Here is a 21,593-nt window from a genome sequence, read left to right on the forward strand (position 1 = left end):
TGCATCACTTGATCTGCTTAGCTTTCTATTAGTTAAATGCTCGTTTTACCTGCTACAAGTGAAATCTATACATGCATGTTGCTGTTTGAATTGTAGTCTTTTTATGCCATTGACCATTTTGTTTTTGTTAGCTTTTCAAAACACATTTCTCTAACTGTTAATGAAGAAAAGAGCTTGATTTATTACCTGCATCTCATCGTTACTCCATCCTGGATTCCGTAAACAAAAAATATGTCGAATTTTAACGAAGTCCTTCTTAATTCTCCAGTGGTACCTGCAAAGTTCAAAGAGCAGCTGAAGAACCAACAGGTTACAGAGGGTGGGAAAGTCTTGCTTTCCTGTGTCCTCTCAAAACCTGACTGCCAAGTGCAGTGGAAGAAAGGAGGCGAAAGTCTTAAACATGGTGGCAAATATAAGATAACACAAAAGGACACTGTGTTTGAGCTAGAGATTTCAGATTTAGTGATCGAGGACACTGGAGAATATGTCTGTGAATGTGGAAACGAGAGGACAACAGCAAATGTTGTTGTCAACGGTATGGATAAAAGCTTATTTAATTATGTGCAATTATTTGATATGATTTAGACTAAATTCTATGGGTATAAGATCTGGGGTAGGGATCATCTTTCTCTCAATAGATACTGTATGTAGTCAGCCACATGAGCTCACTTCTTGATTTCTTTAACAAACAACTGCTCTTCAGCATTACCAGTGGTCTTCAAGCGTGAACTACAGAGCCAGGAGTGTGAAGAAGGAGACAGTGTTACGCTATGTTGTGAACTCTCTAAACCTGGAGTTCCAGTGGTTTGGAGGAAAGGAACACAGGTGATCCATTCTGGGGAAAAGTACTACATCAAACAAGCTGGACCACTTGTTGAGCTGAAGATTGTTGATCTTAAACCTGAAGATGCTGGACAATACACATGTTTATGTGGGGACAAAAAGACAACAGCAAACATTAAGATCAAGGGTATGAGATTATTCAACTATTTAAATTGACTCAACTGAGTACAAAGCGTTATATTTAAAGCTTATATTTAACCATTACTGGTTTGGGCCAAAATGGGCCTTGAATTTTATACAGTAGTATCACGTTAAATGTAAGAGTACACCAATGAATGGTATAGCATCTTGTCGAGTACAATCTTACGTTCAATGTTTGTATGTGTCCTATATTGTGTCTTGTTTTTAGGTTAAGTCTTTGCATGTCAAAATTCTTTTGTTTTTGTACAAAAGAAACCCTTACTAACAAATTCGGCAATTGCTTCTTAGCATTACCTCTGATCTTCAAACGTGAACTCCAAAACCAGGAGTGTGAAGAAGGAGGAAGTGTTACTCTTCAATGTGAACTCTCTAAACCTGGAGTTCCTGTGGTTTGGAGGAAAGGAACACAAGTGATCCATTCAGGAGGAAAGTACCACATCGACCAAGTTGGATCTACTTTTGAGCTGAAGATTACTGAGCTCAAACTTGAAGATGCTGGAGTCTATAGTTGTGATTGTGGCTTTAACAAAACCTCATCTACCATTACCGTCAATGGTAGGGATCACTTACTATATTAAATGCACATGCATGATGTCACTGCCTGTTTTGAAGAATGTTTATGTCTGATATTGTTACTTAAAGTTTGACATTTTTCAGGGATTTTTATTACAGTAATGCAGGAATTTTGTGCACAGCCTTTGCTTTCTTAGTGGGATTGTATGACACCAAATCTGTAAAACATTTTTGTTATAAGTTAGGAAGCCACATAAAGGTCTGCCGTAACCTTAAACTTACCAGCTCTGATGTGATATCATCATTTGTTGTGTAATGGAACGTACAAACCAAACGCAAACTAAAGTTTTGCACAAGTAGATTACAAAGTAAGTCAATGCAAAGACGCGAATAGCAGCAAAAACTTTCAACTCAAGCTAAAAATCTGCATGACACAAAGTTAAATCACGCAAGTACAGTAATCTAGAGCGAGGAACCCAATGCTTCACTTTGGTGTCTATGCAGCATAACAATATCTTGCATCTTGGTTCCTTAGAACTGCCAGTGGTCTTCACACATGAGCTGAAGAACCTGGAGTGTGATGAAGGAGGCAGTGCTACCCTGTCCTGTGAACTTTCCAAACCTGGCGTCCCTGTGCAGTGGAAAAAAGGAAGCCAGGTTATCCAGTCTGGAGGGAGGTACATCATCAAGCAAACTGCATCAAAAGTGGAGCTAAAAATCAATGATCTTAAACCTGACGATGAAGGAGACTACACGTGTGTATGTGGAGATAAGAAAAGCACAGCCAATATGAAGATCAAGGGTAAGAACCAATCTTATTCTTTCTGGGAGTTTTTAACCATAAGTGATTCAATACTATTTGGCACGAGTCTCAGTCAAGACAAAATGTTTCTATTGTTTGGAACTGAGTTACACACTGCAAAAATGATTTTCAAGAAAAAAAATTCTTACTATTTTTGTCTTGTTTTCAGTAAAATATCTAAAAATTCTTAAATTAAGATGCTTTTTCTTGATGAGCAAAACGTCTAGTTTTTAGACCAAAAATTTCAAATTTAAGTGATTTTGTGCATAAAACAAGCAAAAAAATCTGCCAATGGGGTAAGCAAAAAATCTTGAACATTTTTCTTAAACACTAAATTCAAGAAAAATTCATGAAAAATTAAAACTAAAGAACTAAACTTGTTTTCTTGGGTCGTTTTGCTCATCAAGAAAAAGCATCTTAATTTAAGAATTTTTTTATATTTTTACTGAAAACAAGACAAAAATACAATTTTTTTCTTGAAAATCATTTTTTGCAGTGCATTTGGTACCAACACTGCAAAAATGACTTTCTTACTTAGTATTTTTGTCTCATTTTAAGTACAAATATCTAAAAATTCTTGATGAGCAAAATTACCAAAGAAAATAAGTCTAGTTTTTAGTTCTCAAAGATTTAATTTATGAAAAATCTTTCCCCATTGGCAGATTATTTTTGCTTGTTTTAATCACAAATTCACATAAATTTGATATTTTTGGTAGACTTTTTTTCTTAGTTCTAGACTTATTTTCTTAGTTCATTTAACTCATCAAGAAAATGCATCTCGATTTAATTTAATTGATCTAATTTTTAGATATTTGTACCAAAAACAAGAAAAATTACTAAGTAAGAAAGTCATTTTTGTGAACTTTTTTAAACATTTTCTTTAACTGATAAACTATATTGCTCATTTTTAGTTAATATTAGTTAATGCATTTGCTATTGTTAACAAAAACAACCTTATTATAAAGCGTTGTTTTTTTTTGGTTGTGGGGTGAAATGTCATGTTTTCCTGACATTAATCCTAATATATTACTGTACAGCAACCTCTTCTGCGGTGCTTGTCTTTAAGATAGATTTAGTTTGCTAATCCTCTGGTTACTTGCTATTTGCATGGTTTTACGCAGACGTACAACTCTTTTTGTGGTCTCATTATTTCTTTTATCTATTCTGTAATAATTTTTCTTTCAAAAATATATAATGTAGTTGTTCATTTCAGGTGTCTCTCACTTTGCAAAGTCTTGAATCCTTTTTATATTCACAACCCTTTGTTTTGGTACTATGCTATCTTTACATGCTCCTACAGATAAAATAGTCATGTAGAAAGCCAGAAGTGATTGATGGAACAGATTCATTCTGCAATGTTTTTGCTTGTATGTGCAAATATAACTATCAAACAATTTATTGTATCCCGCTGTTACTCTACCCGCTGTGCTGTTATCTGACAGACATCTGTTTTAGTTTCGCCTCAAATGTGTTTCTGGTACTTTCTGTCAGTTTTGTCTTTAGCTTGTGGCTTGCTTTTCTGTTGCCCATAGTATAATTTTAGGTGACTTTAGTCAAATATTGAGTGAACTGGCAAACATAAAAATATTTTGGACCTTAATGTCATTTCTACTGCTGAATGTGCTTCAGATATGTGGGTCACCAGTTTGTCTCCTTGGAAGTGTGTTGGTTTGAGTAGGCCTACTTCAAATAATTTCTGTTACTTGTCTGCTATAAGTGTATTTTATAGTTATTTGTTGCAGTTTCAAACGTATGGCTTGTTTTCTCTTTGTCAGCATGTTTCCTGTTCAGCTGCTTTAAGACTTGTACATAAACAACTGAGTTAGGTCAAAATATATGACGTTGCATTACACTACACTGGAGATTACTATGCACCATGGCTGGGCTTTGGATATGTGTCTGCTTTACACATTCCTTGGGATAATTATTTTACTTGGTAATTACATCTCAGAACATCTTCTGTCACAGTGCTGAAGGCTTCGTACAAACCAGGACTTCAAAAGCAGACAACTGAAGAGGCATCAGTCAGTGGTATGGAGCTAATGTGCAGATCTGTGCTTTATGGGTTCTTGATCAGCAGTCTGATTTCTTTTTGCATAGATGCCCAATATTGAGCTGTTTTGAATGCTTTAGGCTTTCATTAATACGATACATACAAAAAGTAAATCATGGTATAAAACAAGTTTTATGCAAGGACACCTCCATGTTTCCTTCCTGACAAAGGATTCGCTTTTTCTGCATTTTTGTTATCCTTATGGTTTTAACAAAGATGTTCAGTTTAGGTGAATTTGTTTTTTATCACAGTTTCAAAGTTCCTCATTGCATCTGCTGCCTCTGAAACAGACACCATGTATCAGAAGAGAGAAAAGGAGGAACAACTCAGTGGTATGAAACTGATGTACATTACCTTTTTGTAGCACAGCGAATTTATGCACTCTTAAAAATGCTGGGTTTTTTTGAGGGAGATTGAGGGGTCAACGGTTCCTATTTATTTTTATTTTTTTGCATGAATTACTGTATAAATATTGGCTGTTGGTAATTTATAGTTTTAAGTATTGGGGGTTACCCACCCCCTCGAAATTATGTTTCTAATTTAGTGGCTTGGTGTGAAGTCTCAAACACCTTTTACTAGGGTTGGGCATTGTTTCAAAATTATCGATTCCGATTCTCAATTCTGATTCCTAATGATTCTTTGTTTCGATTCCAAAGGATTGAAACACAATCAAATTCAAGCCTTTATAAATCAAAAATACTGAAAACAAAAAAGGAGGCTACATAAAAACTTTTAAACAAAGATGGCTAAGTTATCTCAAAATAATTCTCCCTTATAACATAACACCTATGTAAATGATTGCGACTCAACAACAGAAAATGCATGCAGGCCTTTCACTATAAATGTTGTGATGAAATCTGTTTTTTCCTGTGTAAGCGAAGCAAGGGAGAAGGGGGTCTCACGTGTAGCATGTGCCGGCTACTGTCGTCGGTGACCAATAAAGAGCACTCGGCATTCAGAATGTGCAACGCATCAAACATGATGTTTTTTTTATTCAATACAATGCCCCAATTACAAATGCTTTGCCATATTGCTGGTGAAACCCATCTTGCAACGCCTTGCACCGCGGTCTATCATGCAAACTGACTTTTAGTATTTGAGCAGACGATCCAGCGCACTGTGCAGATGACGTGAAAATTATGTGACCGTGCGGTCCGGAATTATTAAGTGGAATTGTAATTTTATAACAAGGATCCGATTACTTTCTTATGGATTCAATTCCAGAATTAAAATTGAAATCCGATTCCCAACCCTACCTTTTACACAGCGCGTTGATCCCAGAAATTTGCCAAAAAAAATGCCAGAATGCCTTCTATGTGAACGCAAACCTGTCCTGAAATTTATTCTGGGATCTCTTTTGTAACTGGGACGTAGTAATATTTCAGAACGCATCCTGTGTGAACAAAAGGCAGGAATGATGTCATAAGGGGTGTGTCATAGTGAGGATGTGTCGTTAGGAGTGTGTCATTGCAACAACATAGTTAATTTGGCTGACAAAGGCATCGCTTTTTCTGCTTTTTTATCCCTATGGTTTCAGTAAAGATGTGCAGTTTAGATAAATTTGTGTTTTATCACAGTTCCAAAGTTCCTCACAGCATCTGCTGCCCCTGAAACAGACACTGCGAAGCAGGAGAAAGAGAAGCAGGAACAACTCAGTGGTATGAAACTGATGTCCATTACCTGTCTGTGGCACCTTTATGTGCTAATGAAAGCATGAGTCCATGTCAAAATGTTTTGCGAGGCTTTGTTGAGAAAAGAATACCATGGGAAGTATTCGCTTTTGCTTAAAGGGACTGTTTGTTTGTTTTGTGCGCTTTGTGTCCTCGTTTATTCATTTTTAACTTTGTAAAAGCATTTTACATTTTTGCAAGTGTTTGTCAATGCTGTCTGAAGGCCATTTATTTGTGCATATTTCTAAAGATAAGTAGGATGTGTAATGTGTAATTGTCTTGATTGATTGTCAAAATGGCAAGATGTGGGGTTTCCAGCGTTGTTCTCAAATAGCATTCTATCAACATAAGAGTTTTAAGTCGAGTACAGTTGTGGTAGGGACAGATTCAAGAACATTGGGGTATTTAGGTGTCAACTGTACATAAGTTCAATTTTGGAGGGTAAATTTGGGGGTTTGTAATTGTTAGTTTGGATTATTAGAGGGGCTAGCTTCCCCCATTTCCCTCCAAAAACTTCACTCATGGCTGAGTGGTTTGGTGAAGTCTTAAGCCTGATTTATAGTCATGCGTAGGTTCTACGGCGTAGCTATCCGTAGCCTGTGCGTAGCCTGATGTGCACAACGCAAAATTTTTAACAGCGTCAGTTCTATGCGGACCGTTAGCGCTGTGATTGGTCCACCAGAACCCCTCCCGTCAGGTAAAAAAACTGTGTCATAGGTATTTCCGTTTGCGACGATGAAAACAAAAACGGACCATGTTGAGGAGTGATTTACCTCAAACTGCAACAAAAGTCGCTGTTTATTTACTTCCATCATTGCTGGTCTTCTCAAATCATACACAACAAGTTGCTGTTTCTTCTTCGTTTGTGGGTTAACTTGCCAAGCTTCTTCTTCTCTGACGGTCACGCTGCTACTGTGGTTACACACATGGATACTGCCTACCAGCGGTCTGCGCGCATGTTTGCATGTCGACATGGATGACGACGCAAAAGTATAAATGAAACCGAGGTGGAACCTACGCCGTAGGACCTACGTACAACTATAACGAGCCCTTTAGAATGCCTTAAATTGTGCTGCCACTTCAAGTTAGTGCATTTGTGTTTTATCCTTATGGTTTCAGTAAAGAAACGCAGTTTATGTGAATTTGTGTTTTATCACAGTTTTAAAGATCCTCACTCCATCTGCTGCCCCTGAAACAGACATCCAGAAGCAGTAGAGAGAGAAGCAGGAACAACTCATGATGAATTTGTTTAAAACATTTGAATCCTTTTTATGGCACAGCAACTTTATGCATTCTAAAAAATGCTTGGTTATTTTGCCCAGCACTGGGTCACAACATTGACCCAGCATTGTGTGAACAAAATGCAGGAATAATGCTGTTGTGTCATAGTGAGGATGCGCTGTAAGGGGTGTGTCATTGCAACAACATGGTTAATTTGGCTGACAAAGGCATCGCTTTTTCTGCTTTTTTATCCTTATGGTTTCAGTAAAGATGTGCAGTTTAGATAAATTTGTGTTTTATCACAGTTCCAAAGTTCTTCGCAGCATCTGCTGCCCCTGAAAGAGACATCCAGAAGCAGGAGAAAGAGAAGCAGGAACAACTCAGTGGTATGAAAATGATGTCCGTTACCTGTCTGTGGCACAGCACTTTTATGTGCTTATGACAGCATGAGTCCATGTCAAAAATATTTGCGAGGCTTTGTTGAGGAAAGAATAGCATGAGATGTCAAGCATTCGCTTTTGCTTTAAGGGACTGTTTATTTGTTTTGTGCGCTGTGTGATTTTAAAAGTTATTGCTTACATAAACATAAGTAAGACATGTTGATAATATATAATTTTCTTAATCGATTGGCAAGATAGGTGCTTTCCAACGTTGTTCTTCAATAGCATTCTATCAACATAAGAGTTTTAAGTCGAGTACAGTTGTGGTCGGGACAGATTCAAGAACATGGGGTATTTAGGTGTCAACTGTACATAAGTTTAATTTTGGGGGTTTGTAATTGTTAGTTTGGATTATTGGAGGGGCTAAATCCCCACATTCCCCTCCAAAAACTACACCCACGACTGAGTGGTTTGGTGAAGTCTTAGAATGCTCTATATTATTGTGCTGGTCATTGACTTAACATTGAAATCACTCGCGCTTGACGCCTCTAACGCGGCTGTGTGAACGCAGCATTAGAATGCATTACATTGTGCTGGTCACTTCAAGTTAGTGCATTTGTGTTTTATCCTTATGGTTTCAGTAAAGTAACGCAGTTTAAGTGAATTTGTGTTTTATCACAGTTTCAAAGGTCCTTACTCCATCTGCTGCCCCTGAAAAAGACATCCAGAAGCAGGAGAAAGAGAAGCAGGAACAACTTAGTGGTATGAAACTGATGCCATTACCTGTCTGTGGCACAGCACCTTTATGTGCTAATGACAGCATGAGTCCATGTCAAAATGTTTAGCAATGCTTTGTTGAGAAAAGAATAGCTGTCAAGCATTTGCTTTTGCATTAAGGGACTATTTATTTGTTTTGTGCATTGTGTGTCCTCGTTTATTCATTTATAACTTTGTAAAAGCATTTTAAATTCCTGCAAGTGTTTGTCAATGCTGTCTAAAGGCCATTTATTTGTGCATTTACCTGTAGGTTTTTAAAAGTTGTTGTTTACATAAAGATAAGTAGGATGTGTTGATAATATGTAATAGTCTTGATTGATTGTCAAGATGGCAAGATGTGGGGTTTCCAACATTGTTCTCAAATAGCATTCTATCAACATAAGAGTCTTAAGTCTAGTACAGTTGTGGTATGGACAGATTCAAGAACATAGGGTATTTAGGTGTCAACTGTACATAAGTTTAATTTTGGGGGGGTTAGGCTAAATTTGGGGGTTTGTAATTGTTAGTTTGGATTATTGGAGGGGCTAGCTCCCCAATTCCCCTTCCAAAAACTACACCCACGACTGAGTGGTTTGGAAAAGTCTTAGAATGCTCTATATTATTGTGCTGGTCACTTCAAGTTAGTGCATTTGTGTTTTATCCTTATGGTTTTTAGTAAAGATACGCATTTTAGGTGAATTTGTGTTTTATCACAGTTCCAAAGTTCCTCGCTGCATCTGCTGCCCCTGAAATAGACATCCAGAAGCAAGAGAGAGAGAAACAGGAAATACCCAGTGGTATGAAACGGATGTACATTACCCTTTAATGGCACAGCAATTTTATGCACTCTAAAAATGCTTGCTTATTTTTGACACCCAGCATTGACCCAGCATTGTGTGAACAAAAGGCAGGAATAATGCCACAAGGGGGGTGTTGTAATAAGGATGCACCGTAATGGGTGTGTCATTGCAACAACATAATTCATTTGGCTGACAAAGGCATCGCTTTTTCTGCAATTTTGTTATCCTTATGGTTTCAATAAAGATGTGCAGTTTAGGTGAATTTGTTTTTATCACAGTTCCAAAGTTCCTCACTGCATCTGCTGCCTCTGAAACAGACACTGCGTATCAGAAGAGAGAAAAGCAGGAACAACTCCGTGGTATGAAAATGATGTCCATTACCTGTCTGTGGCACAGCACCTTTATGTGCTAATGACAGCATGAGTCAAAATGTTTAGCGATGCTTTGTTCGGAAAGAATAGCATGGGATGTCAAGCATTCGCTTTTGCTTTAAGGGACTGTTTATTTGTAGTGTGCGCTGTGTGTCCTCGTTATTCATTTTTAACTTTGTAAAAGCATTTTAAATTCTTGCGTTTTTCAATGTTTGTCTAAAGGACATTAATTGGTATATTTACCTGAAGGTTTAAAAATGATTGTTTACATAAAGATAAGTAGGACGTATTAATATTATATAATTGTCTTAATTGATTGTCAAGATGGCAAGATTTGTGGTTTCCAACATTGTTCTTCAAGAATGCTATCAACGTAAGAGTCCTAAGTCGAGTAAAGTTGAGGTAGGGACAGATTCAAGAACCTTGGTGGTTCAGGTGTATAATTTTGGGGGTAAATTTAGTGGTTTGTAATTGTTTGTTTGGATTATTGGAGGGGCTAGCTCCCCTATTCCCCTCCAAAAACTACACCCACGGCTGAGTGGTTTGGTGAAGTCGTCATTCAGAATCTGAGATGTGAATGGTTTTATTTTAGATAGAAAATTCAAAAATGATTTGTCCTAATTAATTGTCTATACTTTTACTGTATATTTGCGTGACAATATAAATTGATGAGACGGATGCATCACACTCCTTGATTCTACACCTTTGCACTTTTTCTGTTACCACAGAATCATGTAAAACTGAATTGCAAAAACACGGTTTACTTATAGATGCTAAAAAAGTGCTTACCTCAACAGCTCTCCCAGTTCAATTCATGCAAGAACTTCTAAACCAAACATGTGATGAAGGCGGCAGTGTTACTCTGCACTGTGAACTCTCAAAACCTGGGGTCCCCGTGGTATGGAGAAAAGGAAAACAGGTGATCCATTCTGGAGGAAAATACAACATTGTGCAAGATGGGTCTACTGTTGAGCTGAAGATCACTGATCTAAAACCTGAAGACACTGGAGACTATGCCTGTGATTGTAAAGACAACATCACCACAGCTAAAATCAAAGTCAATGGTAGGACCGGGCGCTTATTTAAACCCCCTTCAACCATGAAGAATGCTTATTTTGTGATTTAAAAAATGAGTTCCTTATTAAATGGTAACGTGGTATGCATTAGTTAGTCCTGTAATGAGTTGCATTTTTTGTGTTTACAGTTTGAATTTATATAGCTATGGTTGTGGTGTGATTTTGGTACAACTCTTTTATGGTGGTTAAAATGCATAAATTAAAGCTTGTCCAGAAGAATGTTTACATCTAGCAATGAAATACTTTGTTTTAAAGTCGAGAACAAATGATCTTACAAGATGCTGTTCTTGGTTCAACAACTTTGCCTTCCTCAGCCTTACCAGTGGTCTTCAAGCAAGAGCTACAGAACCAGGAATTTCAGGAGGGGGACAGTGTTACTTTGCAAAGTGAACTTTCTAAACCTGGGATTCCTGTTGTATGGAGGAAAGGAACCCAGGTGATCCATTCAGGAGAAAAGTACCTCATCAAGCAAGTTGGGTCTAATGTTGAGTTGAAGATCACAAATCTTAAACTTGAAGATTCTGGAGACTATGTTTGTGATTGTGGAGACAACACCACCACAGCTAACATCAAAGTCAATGGTAGGACTGAGCTATCATCCGCAGCCATTTCAACAATGAAGATAGTGTTTGTTTTGAGATCTATTTGCTGTTTTCTATAATGTTTTAATGTTCATTGGTACTAGTGGTGTGTTATGCCTAGTATTGTGTTGTGAGTTGTTTTTGTTAGGTTTGTAGTATCTTGGATTTTTACATTCAGCAATGAAAGTGATTTTGACAATATAAAGTGTAAATGATCAAGCTAGATGCGTTCCCTGGTTAAACCACTTTGCCTGATTCCTCAGCTTTACCAGTGGTCTTCAAGCATGAGTTGCATAACCAGGAGGTTCAAGAGGGAGACAGTGTTACTCTGCACTGTGAACTCTCAAAACCTGAAGTTCCTGTGGTATGGAAGAAAGGAACACAGGTGATCCATTCTGGAGGAAAATATGTCATCAAGCAAGCTGGGATTATTGTTGAGCTGAAGATCCTTAAACTTTCATTTGAGGATGCTGGAGACTATGCATGTGATTGTGGAGAAAACATCAGCACTGCCAACATCAAAGTCAAGGGTAGGATTATGTGGTTATTTGAAACCCCTTCAACAACGAAGAATCTTCTTGTTTTGTGGTCAAAATGGCATCTTTACAATAATGTCTTCATGTAATGTTAGTGTATACTGTTTCAACAACTTTGCCTGATTCCTCAGCATTACCAGTGGTCTTCAAGCATGAGTTACACAACCAAGAGGTTCAAGAGGGGGACAGTGTTACTCTGCACTGTGAACTCTCAAAGCCTGAAGCTCCTGTGGTATGGAGGAAAGGAACACAGGTGATTCATTCTGGAGGAAAGTATGTCATCAAGCAAGCTGGGCCTACTGCTGAGCTTAAGATTACTGATCTTAAACTTGTAGATGCTGGAGACTATGCCTGTGATTGTGGAGACAATGTCACCACAGCCAACATCAAAGTCAATGGTAGGATTATGCTGTTATTTGAAACCCCTTCAACAACGAAGAATCTTCTTGTTTTGTGATCAAATCTGCATCTCTACAATTATGTCTTCATGTAATGTTGGTGTGTACTGTTTCAACAACTTTGCCTGATTTCTCAGCATTGCCAGTGGTCTTCAAGCATGAGTTACATAACCAGGAGGTTCAAGAGGGAGACAGTGTTACTCTGCACTGTGAACTCTCAAAACCTGGAGTTCCTGTGGTATGGAAGAAAGGAACACAGGTGATCCATTCTGGAGGAAAGTATGTCATCAAGCAAGCTGGGTCTATTGTTGAGCTGAAGATCCTTAATCTTGCATCTGAGGATGCTGGAGACTATGTATGTGATTGTGGAGACAACATCAGCACTGCCAACATCAAAGTCAATGGTAGGATTATGCTGTTATTTGAAACCCCTTCAACAACGAAGAATCTTCTTGTTTTTTATCAAAACTGCATCTCTACAATAATGTCTTCATGTAATGTTGGTTTATACTGTTTCAACAACTTTGCCTGATTTCTCAGCATTGCCAGTGGTCTTCAAGCATGAGTTACATAACCAGGAGTTTCAAGAGGGGGACAGTGTTACTCTGCACTGTGAAATCTCAAAACCTGGAGTTCCTGTGGTATGGAGAAAAGGAACACAGGTGATCCATTCTGGAGGAAAGTATGTCATCAAGCAAGTTGGGACTACTGCTGAGCTTAAGATTACTGATCTTAAACTTGAAGATGCTGGAGACTATGCCTGTGATTGTGGAGACAATGTCACCACAGCCAACATAAAGATTAATGGTAGGAGATGGCTCATGAATTAATGAATTTTTATCAAAATACCCTAGTTGAAATGCATCACATTTGTCCAGAGGGGCAGTCTTGATCTTACTTGTCTAGATAATTGTTATAAATTCAATGTGCTACAAGTCAATCTATGGCAGCTTATACCAATCTTTAAATTGGCAGCTCTTCCAGCCATTTTTACACAAGACTTGAGGAACCAGACAGCTGTTGAAGGAGACAGCATCGTCTTCCAGTGTCAGCTCTCCAAACCAGACGTTACCGTTGAGTGGCGCAGGGGTGAAATTGGCCTGTGTCCCTGTGCAAAATATGAATTCAAGCATGATGGCCACCATGTTCAGCTGGTCATACATGATCTTGAACCTTCTGACTCTGGTGACTACATTTGTGACAGTGGAGATCAGCAAAGCCATGCACATCTTGAAGTTAAGGGTAGGCTTACACGGAAATCACGTATCTTTTGTCATTGTTTTTACTTCATGATGACCTAGAATCTTGTTTTACATACTTACCATTTTACAGCTCAGCCGGTTCTTTTCAAAACGGCTCTGCAAAATCTGGATACTGAGGCTGAGGGAAATGCAGTTTTTAGATGCGAACTTACCAAACCTGGAGCCAAAGTCACTTGGAAGAAAAACAATTGTGTATTGGAAGCAAGCAGCAAATATCAACTCAAACAGGATGGGGCAGAGGCCGTTCTTATTATCCACAAACTGCAGGGAGGAGACTCTGGAGAATATTCCTGTGAGACAGAACATGATCGGACGTCTGCCAGACTCATTGTGAATGGTAGGAATCACCAGATAAAGATCATCATCCCTCCTAAATTATCTAATCATCCTCTTTTCATCATTACAACACCATCCTTTGACATAACTATGTCAGCCCTGCTATAGCAGATTACAAAGGATTTTGGTGCAGTTAGCATAACTATTCATGACCTGTCAAGTCATCTCTATCATGACCTGCACTGAATGTAGTTTTAAAAATCTATAGCATTAATGTGTATGTTTGCAGATAGCTAAATGTTGTAGATGTTAAATTGGTATTGAGGCTGTAAAGTGGTCATTGAAATATGTGGTTGAATGTTGCTTTCTTTTGCCAACTGAAACATTTGGGATGCTGTGTTGGACAGAGCCTGAAATCGTGGTCTTAACTGGTCTGAAGAGCTGCATTGTCAATGAAGGTGAGGATGTCCATTTTGAATGCCTTGTCTCTCATGACAATGCACCCATTGTTCAGTGGACACTTCAAGATATTCCACTTCAGAACAATGAGATGAATGAAATCCAAAAAGAGGGCAAAAGACACACGCTCACACTACGAGGTGTAACCCAGAAGGACTCAGGGACAGTGTCCTTCCATGTGGGTTCCCACACTTCTTTCGCTTGTCTTACGGTCAAAGGTAAAAATTAACTTTTTAGATTATTAAAATTTTTTTGAATCCTTTAACCATACCAATATTGCATTTGAGTTTCAAACACATACTGTACACCGTGCTGTATTGTTTCTTTTACTGTATTACCAAATGCATGTCTACATCTGTATGGCTATGACCTGTATGTCTATGTACTTCATCTAGTAGCACTAAACTGCTTTTGCATGCGACTAACCATCAAATGATGCATCAATGCCACAACACATTTTCTGTTCATGCATGTACTACATAAATGTTGTCTGCATTTGTCAGTTACTGCTTTAATCTGCATCATTTTTGGTTAGCAATTGAGTTGTATTTGTTTGAATATCCTATGTACTGTAGAAGTGGTCAAGATCCACATTGTTGACTATTAATAATTTGCAAAAGCTTCACTGCTCTTAACTGTTTCTGATTTCTGAAATCTAAGTTTAGGCATACCTTGTCCCTGCGAATACAAATTGCAGAGAGATCTCAAGATCTTTCAAAATTCAGGTTTTGGGGTGTTGCATATGTATTTTACTGTGTACTGTAATCTTTATTTTACTGTTTCCTGTCAGCAATCCCTGTGCAATCATTTGTGAAGGACTTGTCTAGCCAAGAAGTCGATGAAGGAGACAATGCCACATTATGTTGTGAGACTTCAATCCCAGATGCAAATGTGACCTGGAAAAAAGGAACACGTGTCCTATCCGATGGACAGAAGTATTCTATAAAGAGGCAAGGCACAATTCAAACCTTGGTGATCCATAAGCTATCCGTAGAAGATGGTGGAGAGTACATATGTGAAGCTGGAGACAAACAGAGCAAAGCCACACTGACTGTCAAAGGTAATTAGCTTGACTGTTTTGTAAAATCCTCAATAATAATGCAATTATTTCTCAATGTTTGCCCATTTCACACTCCAAAAATAGGGAGAAAATGTGCATCCTAAATCATGGATACCTTGACAGGTTTTATGTAGTCTCTTGACATGATCCAAGTCTTCAAATTTCACGATGTTATGTATATTATATTGGTGCTGTCCTCCATTCTTGGATTAAAATGTGCAATGTCACATCAAAATTCCAAGACTGAGAATACATCATCTCACATTATAATCCATTTTTAATAGACAGGCAGTGGGCAATACTAAGATCTCTTTTGAGCTTTGTGAAAGAACTTTGATAGTTCCCTTCACCGCCCTTCCTTCCGTCCATTCCCTAGAGTATGTAAAAATCACTCAAGAATTAAAGGATGTGACTGTGATAACGGGCGAAGATGCAGTCTTCCAGTGTGAAGTGTCCCATTCAGGGATTACGAATGTCGAGTGGTGGCTCGGCTCCAACCACCTTCAAAACAATGACTTGAATCAAATCAGCTGCAGAGGAAGGGAACACAGCCTAGTGCTGAAAATGGTCACACCAGATGATTCAGGTGATGTAGCTTTTGTGGTTGGCCAAGAGAAGACCGTCGCCTACTTGATGGTTCAGGAGAAACCCAAAGGTAAAACGCACGTTAAAGTAGCAAGCAACCAAATTATTTGTCTGTCATTACCAAGTGTAGTAGCTGCACTAATTTTGCGCAATAGTAACAAAAAAGCTTCTAACTGCTTTTATTCCATTTTCCAGTTACGCTCCAAAGTTGTAATTTTGTTGAATTTATTAATTTTGTTCCAATATTTCTTAAGACATCCAGCATCACATTTTCTCTCATTTCTACTGGTCTTAATAGTTCAGGAAGTTGTTCTATAAATATGAGTTTCTGATTTAGTGAATCTCTATTTAAAGTACTAAGTGTCTAAGTCTTTAGGCAAACATTGTGATGATTGTGACAGCACTTAGGTTTGGGTTTCTCCTGTCCGTAGTCATATTCTTAGAGAAGCCTCTGGACATAACTGCCAACGAGGGTCAAACAGTCACCTTATCCTGCATGACCTCCGACCCTGAGGCCTCTGTCACCTGGTACAGAGATGAGGAGATGATAAAGGCAGGGAGCAGGTATCTGCTTTACAAGGATAGAGCTGTTCATCAACTCCGCATCCTTAGGGTGGAGGAAGGAGATGCAGGGCTGTATACTTGCAAAACCAAAGATGCAGAAAGCTGCGCCACCCTTACTGTAAAAGGTAAATGGGTTTGTAGACCTGTGACATTTGTTGTTTCAAATGTTTCGATACATTCGATGCGAATGGGTTCTAAGAAGACCAGACTTGCTTTCTTTTCTTTCCACTTTGTAAATGCCTACTCTACTGTGGAACAAAGAAAAGATTGTTGATAGCGTCACAGCCCAGCTGCACACAAGGGCTTCGCCAATCTTTTAAAAATGAACATCTATATTATATACTTTTTTCTTATTCATCAGAACAACCTGCGTTCTTCCGCAAGGAATTAGAAAACCAGAAGGCAACAGAGGGAGATAGCATATCCTTGCGCTGTGAGCTCTCTAAGCCGGGTAAAAAAGTAGAGTGGAGAAAGAGTGGAGTGGTGCTTTATCCCAGTAGGAAATATGAAATGATACAGGAAGGATGTGTACTGGAGCTCCATGTCCATGATCTGGATCCAGAGGACAATGGCTACTACACATGTGATGCTGGAGACCAGCTGACCACAGCATCAGTCACAGTCCAAGGTATTAAATATCAATCCTAAATTAGTCTTTTATTTGTATCTAAGTTCTTAGTTGCCAATTCACCTATAAGATGAAACAAATAAAAAGGTAGTTTTAGAAAGTATTTGAACTCAAACATATGTCCTCATAAAACTCTAATGACATACTGCAAACATCATAAATGTATGACACTAGCGGTGACCTAAGGATTTATATGTCTGGTCTCTGCAGAGACTGAGGTCCTCATAGTGTCGGGTATAAAGAATACAGATGTGTTTGTGGGCGAACAGGCAGTTTTCTCCTGCCAGCTCTCTCGCCGTGCAAAAGGCAGAGTTCAGTGGTGGCTAGACGGCACTCGTTTGGAGAACAATACCTTCAGTGAGATAAGTGTAGGTGAAGATCATGTCCACACCCTTACCCTAAGGAACCTCTCTCCTAATGACTCGGGAACAGTCCTGTTCAAAACAGGTGCCCTGACATCCTCTGCCAAGCTGTTAGTGAAAGGTACCAGTCTGTGTTTTGGGGCTGGTGGGAACTAAAACCCTTCTGCTAAAGGCTTTGCAGAACTGAGGTCTAAATGGACTAATATTGTGTTCATGAATTTCTTAAATTAATAAATATAGTAACTCACTTAGTTATGCATTATGCGTTAAGTTGTTGTATCAGTTAAAGAAGATAACTCTAAATCAATAATCTCGTTTAATCTGTTCTTCGGAAATGTTTTGTAACAATATCCCTAAAGGGGCAGTCACACTGGACTTTGAGCATGCAAATATTTTTCTGACATTACTGCGGATATGGGCGGGAAGCACTTCGTCAATATAAGTTGTTTGGCATCGTCAATCTTTGCTTTTCAGTGGAGAATAAGGTCATTCCATGACATACGGGTATTCTACTGGTCACATATCTCTACATGATTCGAATTCGCAGTTGAGAATCATAACTTTAGTACTTTGGAAATGCGAAATATCTTTGCACGAGCTTGGGTTTTCGCTCTGACACAATAGAATGTGTATGAGGGATGCGCGATAATTTGCATTTGATTGTCATTGGGCATCTCATCAGTGAAGCCGGTTCCGTGATTAGAAGTAAATCACCATCACATGCCATTAGATGGAGTGGCATTTACTATACAAAGCCATAGTCCAATGACAATCGGGGTAACTTCGCATTAATTTTTGCGGATGTATCGCTTGTGATATATATGTGATATGGCCCAGCTTGTCAGGAAACTACAGCTTTGTGTAGTAAATGCCGCTCCATCTGAAAGCAGGTAATGCCGATTTACTACTAATCAAGGAACCGGCTTTACTGATGAGATGTGCCTGATATCGCATGCAAATTATCGCGTATCCCACGATAAATGTGTAGTGTGACTGCCCCTTAATCCAAAGTGGTTTTCCAAAGACTGTAGTTAAGAAAACCTTTGCCTATCCCATCTAAATAATGCAGTAGTGCCACAGCAAGCTGAAAATCTCTTGCTTTACAGTTCTTGAGTCACCTGTGCCTAGAACTAATCTTTGTGTTAGCCGCTTAGATTCTTTGTTATAAGGAGGCTATTGCACATTTTTTGGGGGGGGGGGTAAAACCTTTTTAATTACAAATATAAAACTTAAAACGCTTTTGATAACCTGAACCTGGTGTGCAGGGGAATGTTGCAGCTTGTTAAAATATACAGGAAGTAATTGAAATTCATGGATGCATATAGTTCATGTGCCATTCATTTCTAACCTTAACCAGTCAGCACATGGCTGCAATTTAATGGCTTCTATTTGAGTACTAAATTGAAATACTAATTATTAAAATAGTGAACTGATATAAGGCTTTAACATGGACATAATCATCTAATAGTTAGACAATATAGTGTAGTTAACATCAACATTTTTGTTTACTGTAAAACATTTGATTCCAAGTATACATAAGTCAACTTACAGCGTTACAGTGCCTTTAATCATAACTTCACTAATTTAAAATCGAAGTTCTTACAGTCACTCTGCAAATTAAATGAAATAATGGTGTTGCTTTGGCTTGCACTCTAATTATCCTTAACAATCTTCATTATATACATTTATTTTCCATCTGATGCATGATCCATTTACTTGTAAGTTTTGGACTTAATGTAACCTGATGTTGCAGATAGTAGCCTTTGTTAGTTGTATTTGACCATGATGTCCTTGGTCAGTTTGGAGTAGAGAAGTTAAAGAGATAGCTTATCACAATGCATTTTGAAAGATTATAAGATGGTAAAACATGGCTTCAAAACATAATGTCTTCTATGAACTGAAAAATGCACTAGGCTTGCATTGTAGTTGCAAACTACTCTAAACACTACTCGTGGACTGAATGAGGTTTGAGGTAAAGAGCTCTACTCCAAAATAGACTGGGGTCTTGTGAACCCAATATCATTTACCCACACCACCCATCCTGTATAGATCCCAATGTGGAGGTGGTCAGTGCCATGGAGGACCAACATGTAGCAGAGAACCAGCCTGCAGAGTTCATCTGTCAGTACTCCCGGCCAGTCAAGGCTGTATGGAAGCAAAATGGCTTACCTGTGCAAGCCGATGGTCGCAGGGTAATAGTGGAACAGGACTGGACAGTTGCGCGGTTGTACATTAGCTGTGTGGAACCCCAGGATGGGGGACTTTACTCCTGTGAGGCAGAAGGGACTTCTGTGGTGGCGCACCTAAGGGTGCAAGGTGAGCACACCTGCAGTCCGAAAAGCAAGTTAATAACTGAAACTTAAAGAGTCAGTACAGTCCAGACATAAAGTATCATTCCAAGTCAGATAAGATAAAAAAGAAAGCTGTTAAGGGTTAATTACTGTATCATTTTGGGACAGACTTTAATAGACTCTTAAATGACAGATGGTGCTGGCTGTCTTTAAACTAACATTTTGAAACATTTGTTTTTTTCCTAAATTTGGAAATGTTGGCTTGTATTAAGCTGGCAATGCGAGAAACATCAATGTGCTTTAAGTGCTATGCCTGCTTTCTATGCTACCCAATGCAGTATGCTAGATGCTAGTGAAAAGTTGCATTAAAGCTTATTTGATGCAATAAAGCTACTGTACACTGCCCAGGCCAGATTGCAATGATTTGTCTAATGTGTCTAACAGTGCTCTTTCAGCATGCTTAAAGCTCTCTTATGATTTCTTGCAGCCAAACCCATTGAAATTGTCCAGGAACTGAGTAATGTAGAGACCATTAATGGCGGGGAAGTACTTTTTGAATGTGCCTTATCTCGCCCTGAAATCAAAGACTGCCGGTGGCTACTCAATGACCAGCCTCTGAAGGAGTCTGCAAATGTGGAGATAGTTTCTTTTGAGAGTGGTCGGCGCCATCTTCTGCTTTTAAAAGATGTGCATCCTTGTGAAAATACAAGAGTTACATTCCAAGCTGGCACAGCAACAACTACTGCCCTTCTGTCTGTTAAAAGTATGGCATTTTTTCTTTAAACTATCAATAAATTTGCTATTTGTATTATGTTGCTGTTTTAATGTCATGAATGTTTTTTGTTAAGCCTGGCAAGTGAAGGTGGTCAAGCCTTTGGAGGATAAGACGGCCATTGCAGGAGAGCAAGTGGAGTTCACTTGTGTTTTGAATGAAGCTGTGCCAGAAAGTGAAGTGACTTGGTATGCTAACAGTGTTGAACTTCAACGTGATGACAGCTGGACCATGAGAGTCAGTGGCTCTTCATACAGCCTAATCTTGAAGAAAGCAAATGCTCAGCCAACACAGGAAATCACTTTTGCAGCTCGTGATGCCTTATCAATGGCCAAACTCACCGTAATTAGTAAGGGTTATATTGTGCCAATAGGAATACTACTAAATCTTCCTACAGTATGTTCTCTTTCTTTTTGTCTAACCTTTTTCATTCTGTTTTGTTATTTTCAGCTGTGCCTGATCCACCTGAAGACCCAGAGTTGGTCAGTAAAGGCCCAACTTTCGTTACACTTTCTTGGTTCACCCCCCTCAATGATGGTGGAAGCCCAATCCTGGGTTACCGTGTAGAGATGCGTCTTGTAGACAGTGTCCTCTGGCTGCCCTGCCATACAGAACCAGTGTGCAACACTGAATTTCTGGTTGAGAACCTCATTCCAGGAGCAGGTTACAGGTTCCGTGTTGCAGCAATTAATTGTGCGGGCATTGGTGAACACGTCCAATTACCTCAAACCGTAAAACTTGGTAAGCTTTACAATATATGATCAACACCATTGTTCTTGTTGAATTCTTGTTGTTTCATTAACTGTTTTTCAAATGCATCTGTGGTCTTCAGATGCACCAGTGACCATTACCAAAATGTTAGGCAGCTCTGAGATCCAAAAAGGAAAGATAGTTCGTTTGGAATGTGAACTTTCTGCAGAGAACAAACCAGTCACATGGCTCAAAGACAACAGAGAGATAGATGTTGGGGTAAAGTACCAAGTAGTTACAGATGGCAAGAGCCAAGTTTTGCTCATAAAGGATTTTCAGTCTGCAGACCAGGGTGCCTATTCTTGTGTGGCCTCAGAGGAGGCAAAGACCTCACTCAACCTAAACCTTAAAGGTACTTTACTTGGCATAACCTTACATCTTACTGTCATTGTGTGGAAATAATATTTTAAGAGTGACTTGGCCCCAAAATATGGAATGGCTCC

General features: G+C 38.7%; 1 protein-coding gene across 27 annotated transcripts in view; it reads left to right on the forward strand.

Moving 5' to 3' along the window:
• obscnb (obscurin, cytoskeletal calmodulin and titin-interacting RhoGEF b) overlaps positions 1 to 21,593 on the forward strand; it is a 64,112-nt gene that overhangs the window by 20,968 nt on the left and 21,551 nt on the right. The window contains exons 36-65 of one of the 27 annotated variants that reach the window (XM_065258638.2): positions 269 to 535; positions 704 to 970; positions 1,273 to 1,539; positions 2,033 to 2,299; positions 4,268 to 4,330; positions 4,604 to 4,684; positions 5,930 to 6,010; positions 7,549 to 7,629; positions 8,305 to 8,385; positions 9,096 to 9,176; positions 9,458 to 9,538; positions 10,348 to 10,614; positions 10,941 to 11,207; positions 11,471 to 11,737; positions 11,875 to 12,141; positions 12,279 to 12,545; positions 12,682 to 12,948; positions 13,117 to 13,383; positions 13,474 to 13,740; positions 14,087 to 14,356; positions 14,929 to 15,198; positions 15,575 to 15,853; positions 16,215 to 16,472; positions 16,709 to 16,975; positions 17,186 to 17,458; positions 19,387 to 19,653; positions 20,116 to 20,391; positions 20,477 to 20,749; positions 20,851 to 21,141; positions 21,233 to 21,502. In XM_065258638.2, the coding sequence (XP_065114710.1) occupies positions 269 to 535; positions 704 to 970; positions 1,273 to 1,539; positions 2,033 to 2,299; positions 4,268 to 4,330; positions 4,604 to 4,684; positions 5,930 to 6,010; positions 7,549 to 7,629; positions 8,305 to 8,385; positions 9,096 to 9,176; positions 9,458 to 9,538; positions 10,348 to 10,614; positions 10,941 to 11,207; positions 11,471 to 11,737; positions 11,875 to 12,141; positions 12,279 to 12,545; positions 12,682 to 12,948; positions 13,117 to 13,383; positions 13,474 to 13,740; positions 14,087 to 14,356; positions 14,929 to 15,198; positions 15,575 to 15,853; positions 16,215 to 16,472; positions 16,709 to 16,975; positions 17,186 to 17,458; positions 19,387 to 19,653; positions 20,116 to 20,391; positions 20,477 to 20,749; positions 20,851 to 21,141; positions 21,233 to 21,502 (6,747 nt within the window). The remainder of the gene's footprint in view (positions 1 to 268; positions 536 to 703; positions 971 to 1,272; positions 1,540 to 2,032; positions 2,300 to 4,267; positions 4,331 to 4,603; positions 4,685 to 5,929; positions 6,011 to 7,548; positions 7,630 to 8,304; positions 8,386 to 9,095; positions 9,177 to 9,457; positions 9,539 to 10,347; positions 10,615 to 10,940; positions 11,208 to 11,470; positions 11,738 to 11,874; positions 12,142 to 12,278; positions 12,546 to 12,681; positions 12,949 to 13,116; positions 13,384 to 13,473; positions 13,741 to 14,086; positions 14,357 to 14,928; positions 15,199 to 15,574; positions 15,854 to 16,214; positions 16,473 to 16,708; positions 16,976 to 17,185; positions 17,459 to 19,386; positions 19,654 to 20,115; positions 20,392 to 20,476; positions 20,750 to 20,850; positions 21,142 to 21,232; positions 21,503 to 21,593) is intronic. The other 26 variants (XM_065258649.2, XM_065258650.2, XM_065258639.2 and 23 more) reach the window with 26 other exon arrangements.

Source organism: Paramisgurnus dabryanus, chromosome 22, assembly GCF_030506205.2.
Source record: "Paramisgurnus dabryanus chromosome 22, PD_genome_1.1, whole genome shotgun sequence".
Lineage (NCBI taxonomy): Eukaryota > Metazoa > Chordata > Actinopteri > Cypriniformes > Cobitidae > Paramisgurnus > Paramisgurnus dabryanus.